General features: G+C 46.2%; 1 protein-coding gene and 1 pseudogene across 1 annotated transcript; both read left to right on the forward strand.

Moving 5' to 3' along the window:
• The first annotated feature begins 413 nt into the window (after positions 1 to 413).
• Positions 414 to 889, forward strand: LOC119817993 (annotated as a pseudogene).
• Positions 890 to 1,585: 696 nt separating this feature from the next.
• Positions 1,586 to 17,458, forward strand: Eloa (elongin A). Its single transcript, XM_038334735.2, has 11 exons — positions 1,586 to 1,740; positions 7,911 to 7,967; positions 9,350 to 9,456; positions 10,927 to 12,118; positions 12,748 to 12,862; positions 13,085 to 13,240; positions 13,342 to 13,439; positions 14,880 to 15,060; positions 15,319 to 15,430; positions 16,202 to 16,380; positions 17,082 to 17,458. Exons 1-11 carry the CDS (start codon positions 1,666 to 1,668, stop codon positions 17,141 to 17,143), a joined length of 2,334 nt encoding a protein of 777 aa, XP_038190663.1. The 5' UTR covers positions 1,586 to 1,665; the 3' UTR covers positions 17,144 to 17,458.
• Positions 17,459 to 18,313: the final 855 nt, after the last annotated feature.

Genomic DNA, 18,313 nt, shown 5'->3' on the forward strand with positions numbered 1-18,313 from the left:
CCACCTAAGTGAGTGCTGGGGTTACCAGCCAGAACCACCACACCTTGCCTGACGCTTTTCCAAAGCTGCTGTATGCTGATTGCTTAACACAGGTCTCACAAATCTAGTTAAGTGGGAGAAGCAATGTCAGGGTTTTCCTAAGGACCAGAAGCCATCGTGGACTCAGCACCTGGAGCTCAGGCTGTCACTGCCGCAACCCTGTGTTCTTTATTCTCACCATCCAAGCAAGTTCAGGTGATGCCTCTTCCTGAGAGAGTCGTGGAGCTCAGGGCCGGAGAGGTCTGAAGAGATACCCCTAGAACCAGCTTCCCCCACTTAGCATTGGCTGTCCCAGCATAAGAATGTCACTTGAGGTAGTGAAGAAGGAAACCCGGGAGTTGGACCACCTCTCTTTTCCTCAGGCTGCCGGGAAAATGGCCGACATTCAGACCAAACATGTGTACCAAAAGCAGCCCACAATCTTCCAAAACAAGAAGCGTATTCTGCTTGGAGAAACTGTCAAGGAAAAACTCCCTCGGTACTACAAAAACATCGGTCTAGGCTTCAAGACGCCCAAGGAGGCCATCGAGGGCACCTACATTGACAAGAAATGCCCGTTCACTGGCAACGTCTCCATCCGAGGTCGGATCCTGTCCGGTGTCGTGACCAAGATGAAGACGCAGAGGACCATTGTCATCCGCCGGGACTATCTTCATTACATCCGGAAGTACAATCGCTTTGAGAAACGCCACAGAACATGTCTGTGCACCTGTCCCCCTGTTTCAGGGATGTGCAGATCGGCGACATTGTCACTGTGGGAGAGTGCAGACCCCTGAGCAAGACCGTGCGCTTCAATGTGCTCAAGGTCACCAAGGCTGCTGGCACCAAGAAGCAGTTCCAGAAGTTCTGAGAGCGCTGGCCAGCTCCCCAAAACAAATGGTTATTTTCTGGCTACAAAAAGAAAGAAAGAAAGAAAGAAAGAAAGAAAGAAAGAAAAGAAAAGAAAAAGAAAGAATGTCACTTGAACAACTAGAAAACAGGACTGCTTTCTGCTGTTGAAGACAAGATGCTTGATAGATAATGTATTTTTTGTTATTTTTGCTTCCAGTGTTTCAAACTGCCTTAAAACCAGTCTGCGTTGCTCTTTACCAAAATTACAATACCGTTAAGTTATTTTAAATTTTTAAATTGTGTGGGTGTGTGTCACAGCTTTTAGGTGGAAGTCAGAAAATTTACAGGAGTCTGTTCTCTCCTTCCATTCCAACGGTCCCGGGATGGGATCCCGGAGCCAAGCACCGACACTACCGTCAAGTGTAAATGAGGGTGTGGCTCGCGGCTGGACCGGGAGGGCTGTGCGTTGGAGAAAGGCCGGAGTTCGGCTGGCGGATTTCAGCGCCAGTGCCCGGGATGCAAGGCCTGGGGGCGTGGCTGGTGGCGTGGCTCTGGGCTGGGCGTGTCGGGGGCGTGGCCTGCTGCCGGGGTCGAGCAGGGTGGATCGCGGAGAGCCTGTGGGCGTGGTCTGGCGCGGGGGCAGGTCCTCAGGCCGTCCCCGCACGCCCCCCAGCGGAGGCCCGGAAGGGACCATTCGCGCTTCCGTCTCCGCCGGGGCCGCACCGAGGGCGGAGTTGCGGCCCGAGGACGCGACGCGAGCCCAGTTCCGGCGAGGAGGCCGCGCCAGTGACAGCGATGGCGGCGGAGTCGGCGCTCCAAGTTGTGGAGAAGCTGCAGGCGCGCCTGGCCGCGAACCCCGACCCTAAGAAGGTGAGCGGTGGGCGGGCGGGATGCGCGGGCAGGCGTTGGGCTGGGCGCGGGCCCGGTAACGGTCGCGGGCCGGGTGCGCCTGGGTCCTCGTTGGACCCGGAGCCAGGCCCCGCAGAGCGGCGCGGGGTAGCGGAGAGTTCGCAGCCGGCGGGCGCTTCCCGGCTGGGTGCTGAGGACTCGAGGGGGGCACGGGCGGCCTGGCCTGGCTGCTTTCCCGGGGCTCGGGCAGCCGCGCCAGCTGTTTCCCCGTCCCAGCCGAGCGACTCTGTCCGGCTGGCTGGGGTCCTGTGGCTCCGCCGCTCAGCGGCGCGAGGATCCCCGCTCTCCTCTCTGTCCTTTAACCGAGAAAACGAGGAAAACCTTGGGTTTTCGAGCTCTGCTCCTGGGCCAGGCGTGAGAGTATTACACGGCTCTGACTTAGGGAAAGGTGGGAGCCGCCAGCCCGGAAAAACCACGTTTAATTGCACTTAACTACTTTGTTGCTTCTGTTAGAAACTATTACTTTAAATACATTGTTTCCACTCCTGGTCTCCCGGTGACTCGGCCTCTCCGGGGGTCTAGGAGACGATATGAGGGGCATTAAAATAGTGATCATTGAAGTCTCTGGATGAAAATACCGAAGGGTGTGACATTGCTTGTCAGCATTTTCGCCTGGGCCCGCGGTTTCTAAAAGGTGAAGTCTTCAGCGAGCTGAGTGGACAAGGAAGTAGTGGAGGGAGACAGCGGACTTCTAAGTGCAGTCTAGGTTCCCATCCAGCACCAGGTCTGGACTTTAGGGGAGGTCTTTGCTCCGCCTGTCTCTATTTTCTTCCTGAAATGCCAGGGGACCCAAGTGTTCTGTGTTAATCCCCATCTTTCAGAATTTCCAGTCAAGGACCCTATTTACTCTTCTTGTTCCTAGCGGGTCCCAGAGAGGTTTTTCCGTTTTTTGAAGGTTGATACCTTTCATCACCAGGCCACTTTCTTTTTTTTTTTTCTTTTTCTTTTTCTTCTTCTTTCTCGAGACAGGGTTTCTCAGTGGCTATGGAGCCAGTCCTGAAACTCACTCTGTAGACTAAGTTGGTATCAAACTCACAGAGATCCGCCTGCCTCTGCCTCCGAGTGCTGAGATTAAAAGCGTGCACCACCATCGCCCAGCCTACTCCACTCATTCAGTTTGTCTTTTGTCTTAACTTTCTATGGAGGCTTTGGTACCTTCGGTCAAACATTTACAAGTTTCTTTTTACAATAACCCTCTGTGGGCATCTAATAATTGGTCATTATTTTCAAGTACTAGTACACTGTAATATTTGTCAGTGACTTTAAAGTAACCATCCTCATTTGGGCATTTTCCCATTAGATTAAAGCAAAACAAAACAAAACAACTCCATATTCTATCTATGGAGTTTCCCCCCATTAGAATTTAAATTTTGAAATGATCTTTCTAATTGTGCTTGAAATTTTGAGTTAGGAAAAGTTTAAGTAGGTTTTCTTGCCGGGTGGTGGTGGCGGCACATGCCTTTAATCCCAGCACTCCGGAGGCAGAGGCAGGCGGATCTCTGAATTTGAGGCCAGCCTTGTCTACAGAACGAATTCCAGGACAGGCTCCAAAGCTACAAAGAAACCCTGTCTTGAAAAAAACAACAAAAAAAGTTTTCTTGAACTACTAGGAATGTTTTTCAAAAGGTATTTGGTGTTTTTGTTGTTGTCATTTAGTGGTGGTTCTGTGGTGCTGGCATCTGCGCCCAAGGACTTGTGTGCTAACACTAGCAGACAAGCGTTCTGCTACTTGAAAGCCCTGTCTGGCTTTTCTTTTCCTAGACAGAAAATTACCTTGGGGCTGGGGGTGTAACTACTTGGGCTCCTGGGTTTTATACCCACTGGGGGGGGGGGGAGAACTGAATGTGTCGTGAAAAGAGCACTAGGAAGGTGAGGAAAATATTGATACCACTTTGCAAAGGTTCTGATTGTTGACATTCAGAAACAAGCAGAGTGCAGAGGGAAAATTGCAAGCTGGCATACTGGCTTTCCAGACTCCCTTTAACACAGCAAGCTCTCACAGGTTCTTGAAATGGCAAGATGATTATAGAGCAGTATCGAATTTGCAACCAAATCTTGCATCCAGACCATTATTAGTCAAAGGCTGATTCCACACCTGTGTTTCTGGGACTCCTACTATTGGACTTTGGTGTTTTAAATGTAAATATACTATGTATCCACTCTACATTCATCCAAGGTGTAGGCTCACTTGATAAAGAAGGTGCTAGGAGAGACAATTAGCTTTTTTTCTTACTATGGGATCAGAAATGGTTTTCATGATTGATAAAGTTAGCAGTTTTCTGTTCAGTTTTCAGTGTGAAACTATGAAGCTCACAGATTGGTAGATAAAGAACTAGAGGTCACTGTTGAGAACCTCATTGGCTTTAAGGATGGAAGCAGTGAGCAGGAGGCCCAGATCCCTCAGCTTGCTGCTGTACAGATTTTTTGATATTTCTCAATCATCTGTTAATCAGTTCTCACTGGCTCTATAGATGCTACTTGGTTGACAACACAAGTTTTGTCTACTTGAGAATACCCATAGTGTTTTCCCCTCGTTAGTGCTTCAGTCTTTCTTGGAATTTACTAAAAATGGGAGATGGTGAAGTTTTTTTTCCTTTACATTGAACCAAATCAGCTTGAAAGTCTCAGGAGTTTTCATTTTGTCTGCTAGCCCCAAGGCAAGAGACAGGCAACTCTCACTTTGCCAGTTAGTGTTAAGCCCTGAGATGATGAACACATCCTCTGTGACTTCTGGCTCCACCCTTCTATGTTGACTGTGTAGAGGTCCTATAACTCTGTGTCCTTGTGACCGCCTCTGCCTTGTGGACTGTAAGCTGTCACTGTGAGCATGGTACTGAAGAAGAGTGCCTGCTTTTTCCTTTCATTCTGAGTGCTCAGTGTATGAGTTAGATATATGCTCCCTTTTTATCTTAGATGTTTCTTGGCTCTTTAGGCAAGCTATGAAACCTCACTGAGCCCAGCTTCAATATGGATAAACTAGGAGAATAATACCCACTAGACAGGGTCAAATGAGACAAACTTAGCATGATACCGGCACACCGTGAATGGTATATAAATGTTCCCCTTCTAGGGAGTCACATTAGAGAAGAACCACCTATCTTAACTCTTATCAATAATTTCAGATTTCCCTTTCAGGAAATGTGAATTGACTTTAACCTTTGCACTTTGTGTGACAAGAAATGCCTGTATGCTGTTTCCTGAGTTGGACCATGGAGGAGTTGGAGTTTGAGTACAGTTTTTACTCCATTAGTTTCATATTCCCAAGATACACCACAGGGCCTCTTATTCCCAGTCAAACAAGATTGTCACCTGTGATCCAATTGTTCTGCCTAGAGACCATGTTAAGTAATTATGGAAGTAGAATGACCAGAAAAACATACTTGCTGCTCCACCTTGTAGTGATATGGCATACCAATTACAGCCTGAACTTCAAAGAAGAAAGAAAATGTCTTGCTGTCTATTATTTAAATGTAAAGGCGGCTAGTTATCGATTATTTTGGCTTTTTAAAAGTGTTTATTTTTATTTTTTATGTGTATTAGTTTCAAATGTGTGCCTGATGCCTATGGAGGCCTGAAGAGGGCATTGAATCCTCTGGAACTTGAGTTAGAAACAGTTGTGAGCCACCATATGGGTTCTAGGAATTGATCCCAGGTCCTCTGAAAGAGTAGCCAGTGCTCTTAGCTCTGGGACCATCTCTTAAACCCTGTTTGGCTTTTTTTTTAATTAAAATTGTTAGGCACATATGTGTATATCTGCATGTTCATTTGTACACATGCATGTGGGTAGAAAGCCAGAGGAGGGCAACAGGTGCCCTAAAGCTGGAGTAACAGGTGGTTATGAACTGCCAGATGGTTCTGGGAACTGAGCTTGGATTCTCTGGAAGAGCAAGTGCTTTTAACCACTGGCCTGTGTCTCATGTCCCATGTTTTGGCTTTTTGAGTGAGGGTTTGCCATGTAGCTGGCCTGGTATTCAAATGTAGCCCAGGCTAACATCCAACTCTGGGTGCTGGGATCACAAGGGTGTACTGCTGCAGCTGGCTCAGTTATCAGTTCTACACTGCTTGTACTTTGCTACACTTCCTGTATGGAAAGTGTTTATATTCTTAGAAAAAGGCTTGGGCAATCCTGACTTTCGTAGAAATAAAGTGAGTAGGAATTGATTGAGCAGTGTCTGGTCCAGGATCAAGAGTAGGACATAGAAAGAGCTGTTGGTTGATGAATGAAATGATTAGGGGTGGACATGTTTAATTTTATAGTGTAGCAGACACCATGACTAAGCACATGGTTTGTCCCAGTGAATTGTCACAGCCTGTGCAACAGACGGAGAATCCAGTTTTGATTTGCAGATGAAGTAACTAAGGTTCAGGGAGGTTACTGACTTGCACAAAATCAGACAAGAGATCAGCTAAGACAACCTGTCTCTGACTCCATCTTAAGCTTTGTCCTACCAGTTTTGACCTAGTTTTAGAGACTTTAGAAAGGAAATGGGCAAACCCAGATCTTTCTGATCTACCCAGGCATGTTTGATCATCATTAGCAGTAAAGCTCTGACTCCAGCAACCCAAGATTGATCTTGGCTTCCCATTTGTGTTGGAAACACTTGTGCTGGCACTGCAGCTCTTGAGGAGGCTTGTAGGTAGGACTCTGTTTCTGTGGAGTCCTTGTTCTGCTTCCCATCCTATCAAGTTCTGGGTCATTTCCCTAGCCTTTCACATTCCTCTGCAAAGTGATTGTTGCTGACAGCTTTATTTGGTTGTTTTTGTGGGGAGGGGTGGGGTCATTCTCTGAAACCCAGGTGACCTTTGAATTCATGGTGATCCTCCTGCCTCAGTTTCCTAAATGCTGGGATTATAGACATGAATCATCATACCAGGCCAGTTAGCGAGGGTTTAAATTTTTTGTTTTATGTGTATGGGTGTTCTGTTTGCATGAATGTCTGTGTACTTCATGCATGTCTGCTGCTATTGGAGACCAGAAGAAGGTATTGGATCCTCTGAAACTGGAGTTACAGATGAGATCATTTGAACTGCCAGTGGGTACTGAGAAACAAACCCAGGTCCTCTGGAAGAGCAGCCAGTGCTCTTAACCATTGAGCCATCTCTCCATTCCCAGTTAGTAAGTTTTAATTCTCTCCTCTGCCTCTTTCTTTTCTTGGAGAAGGAAAACAGTTGAAACCGCAGACTCTAGCTAGGTCTAGTAGCAAGATTCCTGTAATCCCTATCCAAAAACTAAGGCAGGAAGCTCAGAAGTCAAGACCATACCTGAGCAAGCTGGTGAGACATTGTCTCTAAAAGTGGAGAGAAGGCTGGGTGATAAAACACTTGTAAACATGGGTAAACAAATAGGTTCAATTTCTAGTATTCAACTGAAGGCCACAGAAGAGGACTTGGGAAGATATAACTCATTTGGTAACATGCTTACTTCAGAAGCATTAGGGTTTGAGTTCCATGTAAAAATGCTGGGCATGGTGTTGCGCTCCTATAATTTGAGTGTTGGAAAGGCAGAGACAGGAACCTGGGGATTCATGGATCAGTGAGCCTAGCCTAATTGGTGATAGACCTGGTATCAAAGGAGGTAGGCAGTGATTGCTTGATTTTTGACACAGGTTTCCTATTTAGACCAGGCTGACCATTGATTCTCACCTAGTGCTAGAATTAAAGGTATGCATACCATGCCCAGCTTGGTAATTTTTAAGGTTATTCTCTGACCTCCACAGACATACACATATGTGCTCGAACACACACACACACACACACACACACACTTATTTGTTTTTAGACAGGTTTTCTCTGTGTAGCTCTGGCTGTCCTGGAACTCATTCTGTAGATCAGGCTAGCCTTGAACTCACAGAGATCTGCCTGACTCTGCCTCCTGAGTGCCAGGATTAAAGGTGTGTGCCATCACTACTCAGCAAAAAATCTAATTTTTTTTTAAAAAGCACAGACTCTAAAACCATAGACGAAAGTTACCTTGTTCGACTTGTGTCTTACACTTATAAGATCATACACCCATAGTTGTTACCATAAAGGGCATAGCACCAAGCAAATGTTTCACCATCAGATAGTCTCATCTGCTCCAGAGAAGACGGTTATGATTATAGAAATTAATATTTGTTTTATTCTCTTTGCAGCTCTTGAAATATTTGAAGAAACTTTCCATCTTGCCTATCACAGTAGATATTCTTGTGGTAAGACTTTTGTAACTGTAAATATTACCTGACTATATTGCAAATGTTTCCTACTAGAGAAGGGTAGAGGGAGACTTCAAGGATAGGCTTTACAAGCTAAAGAAGCCAGACACAAAACACTGTGCCCTGTCTGAGTCTGTTCTTATGAGATGTCCAGAATAGGCAACGGCAAAGTCAGAAAGTAGGTAAAGTACGTGGTTGTTCGGGGTTGGGGGAGTTTGGAGGAACAGAGCTTCTTTTTGTGTTCTGGAGTTAGGTGATGGTAATTATTGCTCAGTATGAGGAATGTTCTAGAAATCACTATGTACTTTAAGATGGTGAATTTTATGTCATGTGTTAAGGTGGACAGGTGTGCTGTAGAACAAGCCCAGGGTGTTATAGATGATAGAAAAGCGTTTTCATCTGAGCTACACTTCCATTTCTGTTATATGAATTTTAGTTGAAACTTTTAAAATTTATTCTTTCACTTTGTACCTGAGTAACTTTGAGTATTATGTGTTTAAATGCCCAAAGTGGCCACAGGACCTCAGATTGACTGGAACTAGAGTTACAGGCAATTAATTGTGCGCTACCTAAATATGGGTGCTGATTGAATTTCTGTTTTTGGCAAGAGCAATAATTGCTCTTAACTGCAAAGCCATCACTCTAGCCCTCAGCTCAGAGTTTAGACAGATGAAGTGCACGGGTGGTTAAGAGTGCTTACTAAGGAACCAAGCGTGGTGGCGCTCACCTTTAATCCCAGCGCTGGGGAAACAGAGGCAGGAGGATCTCTGTGAGTTCAAGGCCAGCCTGATCTACAGAGAGAGTTACAGGACAGCCAGGGCTACACACAGAGAAAACCTGTCTTGAAAAACAAAAACAAAAACAAAACAAAACAAAATATAAAAAGAACATTGGCTTTGGTATCTACTACTCCTAAATTCTAGTCCAACTTCTAGGCAGGCATGGTTGCGTATGCCTTTGTAGTTGAGTCTAGCCTGGTGTACAGAGTGAAACCCTGTCTTTAAGGAGAAAATCAAATCTAACTCTGGCTGGGCCTCTGTACAGTGAGGCTGATTCCTTCCTACCTCTGGGGCTATGATGAACACTGACTCATATAGGGCATGCAGGATCTTAAGCCCAGGGGCCACCGTCTCCCCTCCTTGTTACATTGTTACAGTTCTGGGATGTTTTGATGACACACTTCTCTAACCCTGTGAGCTTTATTACTTAGAGTCAGATTTTTGGGCATAGGCAACAAAGTAATTTAGTAAAAGGCTTAGAAGGCATTTTAATAGGGAAGTATTTGCTTGTTCCTTTTCTCAAAGGGGAGGCCTTATTTCTTTAGAAAAATATACCCTTAGTTTCAGAACCCTCAATCAATTCCTTTGTTAAATTTGTAGGAGACTGGGGTAGGGAAAACAGTAAACAGCTTTCGAAAACATGAACAAGTGGGGAACTTTGCCAGAGACTTGGTGGCCCAATGGAAGAAGTTGGTTCCTGTAGAGCGGTAAGAATGTTTCTTCTTTGCTTGTTCTGCTTCTTATATCAAATGACTATAATGCTTCAAGTATAAAAATAACCCGTAATTATTGTAGGCTATTGTAGAATATACAATAAAATATTAAGAATCAAAATGGCTCATGCCTTCAATCCCAGCACTCAAGAGACAGGCAATCTGAGTTCTAGGACAGCCAGGGTCACACAGAGAAACCCTGTTTCAAAAGACAAAACAAGCAAACAACAACAACAGCAACAACAAAAAAACGAATCAAAATTTCTTAGGGACCAAGGAGATGGCCCTGTGGGTCACCTGCTACCTACTACCAACCTGAGTTTGATCCTTGGTACCTATATGGTGAAAAGAGAGATCTGGGTCCCAAAGGTTATCTATCCCTCTGATCTCCAGATGTGCACGGGGCATGCTACCTATCAAATAAGAAGTAAAAATGGAATCACATAGTTTTTCTTACAATTTTTTGCTTTTGTTTTTTAAGACTGAGTCTTTCTCTGTGACCCTGGTGGAACTTTGTAGGCTAGGCTGGCCGTGACATAAGATCTGCTTGCCTCTCTGTGAGTGCTGGGATCAAAGGCATGCACCATCATGCCTGGGTATACAGTTCATTTTTAATGATAAACATTAACATTTTGTTGGGTATTTTTTGTTTTGTTTGAGGATTTGGTGCTGCAGATTGAGTCCAGGGTCTCTCACATACTAAGCACGTTATCTTACCACTGAGCTATATACCCTTTGGTGGTTCTTTCTGTTTATTATGGGGGGGGGGGTGGGTATATGCCCTAGCTTTTGAGAGTCAGTTCTCTTCTGCCACCATGAGATTGGACACAGGTCTCCAGGCTTGCATGACAAGTATTTTTGCCTGTTGAGCTGTCAGGCTGACCTTAATATTTTTCTTTAGACAGGGTCTCATTTTGTGACTCAATCTAGCCTAAAACATACTATGTAACAGGATAACCTTGAACATCTGATTCCTCAACAGCCCTACCTTAGTCTCCTTGATCCTGGGGGTATAGGTATGAGCTACCACTATTGGCCTGGCTTTTGTTATTTTATTTTGTGGTGAGCCGGTCTCTCTCTCTCTCTCTCTCTCTCTCTCTCTCTCTCTCTCTCTCTCTCTCTCTCTCTCTCTCTCTCTCTCTCTCTCTCTTTTTTTTGTTGTTGTTTTTGTTTTTGTTTTTTGAGACAGGTTTTTCTGTATAGTCCTGGCTGCCCTAGAATCACTCTTTAGACCAGGCTGGCCTCTGCCTCCCTGAGTGCTGGGGTTAAAGGCATGCGCCACCACCACCACCTGGCTGAGCCAGTCCCTTGTAGCAGAGGATGGCCTTGAACTTCTGATCCTCCTGTCCTCACCTCCCAAATATTAGGATTATAGATTTACCCTCCATGTTTAACGTCAGGGTCTGTGATTTTGTCTAAAGCGGCTTATGCTGAGATTTCCTTCTGCTTTTGCTTTTATCTTAGAAACAGTGAATCTGAGGATCAGGATTTGGAGAAGAGCAATTCCCGAAAGCGCCCCCGAGATGCTCTTCAGAGGGTGGAGGAAGTGGAGGGAGACTACCAGGAAAGCTGGAAAGCCTCTGGCAGCCGGTCCTACAGTCCTGAGCACAGGCAGAAAAAACACAAGAAACTCTCTGAGCCTGAAAGGCCTCACAAAGTGGCTCACAGTCACGAGAGGAGGGATGAAAGGAAGAGGTGTCACAGAGTGTCACCACCATATTCTTCAGACCCTGAGTCTTCTGACTATGGCCATGTTCAATCCCCCCCACCTTCCAGTCCACATCAAATGTACACCGACCACTCTAGGTCGCCAGAGGAGGACCATGAGCCCATCATTTCACACCAGAAGCCTGGAAAAGTCCACAGTAATACCTTTCAGGACCGACTAGGAGTTAGTCAAGAACGACACTTGGGTGAGCACCAGGGAAAAGGGGCTGCAAGCCAAAACAAGGAGCACAAATCTTCCCACAAGGAGAAACGGCCTGTGGATGCCAGGGGTGATGAGAAGAGCTCTGCCCTGGGCAGAGAGAAATCATCACACAAGACCTCTTCCAAAGAGGAGAACCGAAGGCTGCTCTCAGGGGACAGTGCCAAGGGGAAGCCGCCCTCTAGTGTTGCCAAGAAAGAGAAGGACAGAGAGAGCAACAGTCTCAAGAAGAAGTTTTCACCTGCCTCAGAGGCTGTTTCAGAAAATCACTTTAGAAAGCCCAAACACAAGGACTCCGAGAAGAGCAAGGCTGACAGGAATAAGCCGAGTGCAGACGGCTTAGACTCGGGGCGGGGGACAGGGGACCTGCTGCTCAAAGCAAAAGAGAAAGCTCCCAACAGCCTGAAGACTCCAGAGGGAAAAGGAAGAACTAACTCGGATCGAAAGTCACCAGCCTCGCTCCCTAAAGTAGAGGAGCCGGAGGTGGATGACGAGTTTGAGCAGCCCACTATGTCCTTTGAGTCATACCTCAGCTATGACCAGCCTCGCAAGAAAAAGAAGAAGGTTGTGAAACCCTCAACCACAGCACTTGGAGAAAAAGGACTTAAAAAAAAGGACTCCAAGAGCATTAGTAAAAACTTGAACTCAGTTCAGAAATTGCCCAAGGTCAATGAAAACAAGTCAGAGAAGTCGCAGCCAGTGGGAGCCGAGCCTACTAGGTCTCGAAAGGTAAGAAAGGTAACTGCTGCCACCCAGTGCCTAGCCTGTTGAGTGCACAGAGCCACTGCCATGCCACCTGGCTTGCTGGCATTTGGCCAAGTGAGTTTCGAGTGGTAGGAATATATTCTGGGCCTCACTAGTTGCTAGTGTGGATGCTACCCAAGACTTATTGTGGGCTGGGGAAGTAGGTAGCTCAGTAGTACAGGACTTGCCAAGAGTGTGGGGTCCTACATTTACTTCTTAGCACCTCAAAAAAATCTTCTCCAAGGACTAGTTATTGTCCTATCTACATTTTATCGTTTACTTATTAATTTGAGGGGGGGGGGAAGCTTGAGATAGGTTTTGCCTGTGTAGCCCTGGCTGGCTACACAGATCTTGCTCTGTAGGCCAGGCGGTCTTTCTAACTCACAGAGATCACCTGCCTCTGCCTCCCGAGTGCTGGGATTAAAGGCGTGCACCACCACCACCCAGTTATACATTTATTTCTTGACCTAGATGGTGTCAATCATGACTTCTGTCCCCCTCTAGCTTGGATCTATCTCTGTCTGCCTGTGCAATATGCTTGGTTAACTCTCAGGGATCAGCGCAGGGAAGAACGTTGTGCTTACAGGATCGGCTCCACGCTCTGTCTCTTGCAGGCCCCTACTGATGTGCTGCCAGCGTTGCCAGACATCCCCTTACCTGCCATACAGAGCAACTACCGTCCCCTTCCTTCCCTCGAGTTGATTTCTTCCTTCCAGCCAAAGCGAAAAGGTAATTTTGGACATCTTTACATTTATTTATTTATTTATTTATCTTATATTTTAAGTGAGTCTCACTGTGTAGCCTTGACTGGCCTATAAATCACTATGTAGTCAAGGATATAGGAGCTGTTGGGATTGGAGTCACAGAAGGTAGTGAGCTGCCATGCGGGTTCAGAGTCTTCACCATGTGGCTTAGACCTTTTGTGACTTACTGGTTTTCCTCTTTCGACAGCATTCTCTTCACCCCAGGAAGAAGAAGAAGCTGGATTCACAGGACGCAGAATGAATTCTAAGATGCAGGTGTATTCAGGTTCCAAGTGTGCCTATCTCCCCAAAATGATGACCTTGCACCAGCAGTGTATCCGGGTGCTTAAGAACAACATCGACTGTGAGTCACCACCTTTCAGGCACATTGCCACACTGAGCTTTGTCACCAGAGAGCTTGGCTGCCATTCAGCACTCACCTTGTCACCTCTGGTTTCTCTGCAGCTATCTATGAAGTGGGAGGAGTCCCCTATTCTGTTCTTGAACCTGTCTTGGAGAGGTGTACACCTGATCAGCTCTATCGCATAGAGGAATGCAATCACGTGAGTGTCCTGAGTGGGAGCAGGCAGCTTCCTGGCTGAGTTTCCACAAGTAGTTCTGTCTCTGGTCTGATGTGGCTGAAGGGCAGGTCAGAAGGCAGATCACTGGATCACTGCATTAAAGGTGTATGTCCCTATGCCCACCTCCTTTTTTTTTTTTTTTTTTTTTTTTTGAGACAGGGTTTCTCTGTAGCTTTGGAGCCTGTCCTGGAACTAGCTCTTGTAGACCTGGCTGGCCTCGAACTCATAGAGATCCGCCTACCTCTGCCTCCTGAGTGCTGGGATTAAAGGCGTGCGCCACCACCGCCCGGCCTTGCCCACCTCCTTTTTAAAAAAATATTTAGTGTGTGTGCATGTGTTGTCTGTATGGAGAGGTCAAAGGACAGCTTTGTGGAGCTGCTTCTCTTCTGTCTTTACATGGGTTTGAGGACCAGACTTAGATCAACAGGCTTGTATGGCAAGTTCCTTTCCTTTACCCATGAGCCTTTTTGTTTGTTTTGCTTTTTGGGGACAGTTTCTCTGTAGCTTTAGACCCTATCCTGAAACACGCTCTTATAGACCAGACTGGCCTCAGGCTCACAGAGATCCGCCTGCTTCTGCCCTCTGAGTGCTGGGATTAAAGGCGTGCGCCACCACCACCCAGGCTCTCTGGGGATCTTAAACAGGGGGCTGGGATTCAAACACAAGTAAAAACACTTTCAAGGCGTCCCTTGACTTTGCCTAGTCATGAAGGTAAATGGAAATTCTGGCAACAAAGCATCTGGGATCCAGGGAGATTTGTTTAGTGTTGACACTTGTGTGTCTAGTAAAAGTGACATGCTAGACACTTGGAATCTTCTAGAATCCTTCCTAGAAGGCAGATACACTCATCTGATATCACTGTTCAAGACCTCCTGAGGTAGCCCTCTTGCATGGCAGTTCGGTATATTGCTGGCAAACCTTTGACTTTACCCCAGCTCTGCCATTACCGATTTCTGAAGAAAAAGACTAATGTTGGTAGCTATCTTCTGTTAGTTCTCCATTCACAATGCCATAGAGCAGTGATTCTCAACTTGTGGATCGTGAGTCCTTTGAGGGTCTTATAGTGGATATCCTGCATATCAGATGTTTATATTCCAATTCATAACAGTAGCAAAATTACAGTTATGAAGTAGCAATGAAATAATTTTATGATTGGGAGTCACTACAATATGTGGAACTGTATTAAGGGTTGAAGTATTAAAAAGGTTGAGAACCACAGCTCTAGGGTGATTAGCATAGTGCCTACAACTTACTTATATTTTTAATTTGGTGATTTGCCTTTTTTCTAGAATTGTGGTACTATAATACTACTATTTAGATTCCCCCCCCCCAAAAAAAACTGTTAGGCAGTGGGTCATGCCTAGGCAGAAGGGAGAGATGCAGGGGCACTTATATCGAAATGATGTCCTGGCCTGATTGCAGGTATTAATTGAGGAAACAGATCAGCTATGGAAAGTTCACTGTCACCGAGACTTTAAGGAGGAACGACCAGAAGAGTATGAGTCCTGGCGGGAGATGTACTTGCGGCTTCAGGATGCCAGAGAGCAGCGACTGCGCCTGCTCACCAACAACATCCGGTCTGCACATGCCAATAAGCCGAAAGGTAAAAGAAGTGGGAGCTGGACAAGGGCAGCCAGCTGGGTGCTTGAGTCAGCAGCGTAGTCTCGGTGGACCTGGTGGATATAGGTTACCGTCCTCGTAATGTCTCTTTGCAGGCATGGTTTTTTTTCTGCCACAGGTTACTCCCAGACAGTCTTGGCCTGATTGAGCCCTAGTTTGGGGCTTTCAAAAGCTGTAGATTGTTAAATTGGCAGCAGTACCTTTGTTTAAGAAGTAAATATTGATGTTGTATTTCTCCTAGGACGACAAGCAAAGATGGCTTTTGTCAACTCTGTGGCCAAACCACCTCGAGATGTCCGACGAAGGCAGGAGAAGTTTGGAACTGGAGGAGCAGCTGTCCCTGAGAAAGTCAGGCAAGATCTCTGCTGCCACATTGTCATTTCCTGAAGGAGAGCTGGGGGACAGGAAGTGACTTATTTTGGGGGTAGAGACCAGCAGAGCGTGCTCTGGAGTGCTTACTGGGTCTACACTCTACCTTTTGGCCCCTCAGTGTCTGGGCCTGCTGCCTGGATAGATTATTTCTGCTTCTTAGGGACACAGGTCAGTTTCGTGGAGAACAGGACCTGGTTCAAGGAAGTGGCCTCTGCTTTCATTTTTCTCGTTTAAACAAAACTGTTTCTAGGGTTGGGGAGATCGCTCAGCCAATGAATACTTGAGGTCTGAGTTTGATCCCCAGCACCCATGCTGACAGACAGATGGGACGATGTGTGCTGTGATCCCAGAGCTGGGAGTGGATCGCTGGCTGCCAGCCTAGCCTGTGTAGTCAGCTCTAAGTCTCAATGAAAGATTCTGTCTCATAACCAAGTGATTCCTAAGGAACGACACCCAGGCTTCACTTCTGGCCTCCACTTGAGCACAGTTTATACACAAAGCAAAACAAAATAAATTTCTAGGGTGACTAGATGATTCTAGGCCACGTAAGCATTTTCAAATTATAGACTAACAATTAATTTAACAGCCAAAGTTTAGCTGAGACTGTCATTCTCACTAATGGGCTACAAGTTGCCTCTGAACCTTCACCAGAACTCAGTGTATCAGGCCTACTGCTCAGAGCCACACCGGGCTCACCCAGAACAGCTGTTTCAGTCATGTGCTCCCAGCTAAGGAATGTTGTTCTGTTACAGGATTAAGCCAGCACCATATACAACAGGAAGCAGCCATGTTGCTGCTAGCAACAGCAGCAGCAGCTTCCACTCCAGCCCCGAGGAGCTGGCCTTTGATGGGCCTAGTACCAGCAGTGCCCACTTAGCTCCAGTGGCTAGCAGTTCTGTTTCCTATGATCCCAGGAAGCCAGCTGTGAAGAGTAAGCAACTTTGGGAGCAGGGCTGTGGGTGGGTAAGGATCCTGGCACAGCTGTCAACTTGGCATAGGTCACTAGCCAAGGGCATGCTGGCCATCCTCAGGTGTTTTGAATTTAGCTCATCAGAATCTTGTTGGGAAGCTGTGGGGGAGGCTAGGGGAGGTTTGTGCATTATTTACTGGTTTGAATGTTTATGTTGCAATGTTAAATTGTGGGACTATGGCCCCTATAGTCAGCAAAGACTTCTGATTTGCCATTTACAATCACCATGAACACGTCAGCTAATCTTCAAGAGCTATGGTGTTAGGGGTGGTGGTGGTTCTGTACTTGGGGGGTCACGGCAAGGAACTGCCTCATGATGTGATTTTTATTGCAGCGCTAGCAGATAGTTCCTGTTTGTGTCCATGTCCACGTGCTTATGCGCGTATGTGTACGTGTGTGCATACGTTCATTCGTGCGTGGGGGGGGGGGGGGGAGTGTCGCCATCCGTCCATGTGTGTGTGTGGTTGTGGTTGTGTGGTCACAGCAAGGATCTGCCTCATGATGTGGTTTCTATGACAGCACTAGCAAATGGTTCGTGTACATGTATGTGGGGAGGGTACACAGCCAGGGGAGCAAACTCAGTCTGGCTTTTGCTGTAAACCACAGTGGTGCATTTCTGTGCTACCACCTATCTGAAACAACTGCCTCCTTTTCCTTCACAGAAATTGCCCCAATGATGGCTAAGACAATTAAAGCTTTCAAGAACAGATTCTCTCGACGATAAATAAGACTTGCCTTGGAGGTGGAGTCTGGGAAGCAGAAATACAGGGATAGTAGGGACAAGAGAAGAGGATGTCCACAGAAGACCCATATCTTTTGCTTTGTGGAACTTTTGGCCTCTGACTCCTGCACAGTTGCAGGTATCTTCCTGTGTGCCACAACCCTGCACCCTGCCTGGAGCACACTTCAGATTTCTGAAGACAGTATGAAGCCTCAGTCTTACTGAGGACTTTAAGGTCAATTATACTTTTATTGCTAATTAACATCTTTGTAAACTATAAGACATAGTTTTAATTAATAAATATTGCCCCCAGATGTATTTATAGTACCCCCAGGGGTTTTTTGGTTTTTTTGTTTTTTTTTTTTTTTTTTACTTATTTTTTTCTTTATTTTCTTTTTTCTCTCTTTTTCCCCCCCTCTATTGTGTATTTAGCATTTTATTTTCCAGGTCTTTTATTAAAGTTAGATGAGTCTAGCAAAAGCCAGTCTCGTTCTAGGTCAGGTCTTTTGAGTAGACACTGGTCCAAAAGGGTGTCCCCAGAGCTTGTGTGTCACTTCAAACCCAAATATGGATGGGGCCAGGAGTTAGGAAGTGCCGGACTGCCCATCCTCCAGGGGAGCCTTGACATAGTAACTGTTCAGAGGGTCCTCACTCTGAGACCATCAGAGTTCTGGGCAGGGGTCTTTCTTTTCTGTCCTTCAGTAGTGTTTGCTAAGGAAGGTTGTTGACAGAGTCTAGAGTTCTTCCATCTTCTGCAAATCACACTCCTCCCTGTTTTAAGGCTCACTGGAGGACAGAGCCTTGGGTCAAATTTGCATAGGACCTCAGCAGTTTTAGGATTTCTAATTTCTGGTTCAGTATTTTAGCCCGCCCCCCCACCCCCTTATTTTTCCTTCCTCACACCACCAGGAAACACAGACATGGCAGGGCTTTTGTAGCTCTGAATGTGGGTTTTGGAATTCTGAAAAGCCAGCACTTTACTCTCTTGTTCCCTATGAATTACTACTAGGAGTGAATTATTTGAAACATTGTAGTGCTCTGTTGGAAACTGTTTTTGTTTGAAAGGAAAGATCATGAGACTGGAAGAGCACAGCAGGTCGCTGTGTCTGGCAGAGAACTTGCTGGGAAGCCCTCCCTCTACCTTCTAAGTGAGGTTCAGAGTTAGGAGGAAAG

Source organism: Arvicola amphibius, chromosome 6, assembly GCF_903992535.2.
Source record: "Arvicola amphibius chromosome 6, mArvAmp1.2, whole genome shotgun sequence".
In the NCBI taxonomy this organism is placed as follows: Eukaryota; Metazoa; Chordata; class Mammalia; order Rodentia; family Cricetidae; genus Arvicola; species Arvicola amphibius.

Bases quoted from the DNA above. Each gene is read 5' to 3' on its own strand.
- Eloa (XM_038334735.2), top strand. From the start codon at position 1,666: ATGGCGGCGGAGTCGGCGCTCCAAGTTGTGGAGAAGCTGCAGGCGCGC. The intron at 12,119-12,747 runs GTAAGAAAGGTA...TGTCTCTTGCAG, and splicing joins AGCCTACTAGGTCTCGAAAG to GCCCCTACTGATGTGCTGCC. The intron at 15,431-16,201 runs GCAAGATCTCTG...GTTCTGTTACAG, and splicing joins GCTGTCCCTGAGAAAGTCAG to GATTAAGCCAGCACCATATA.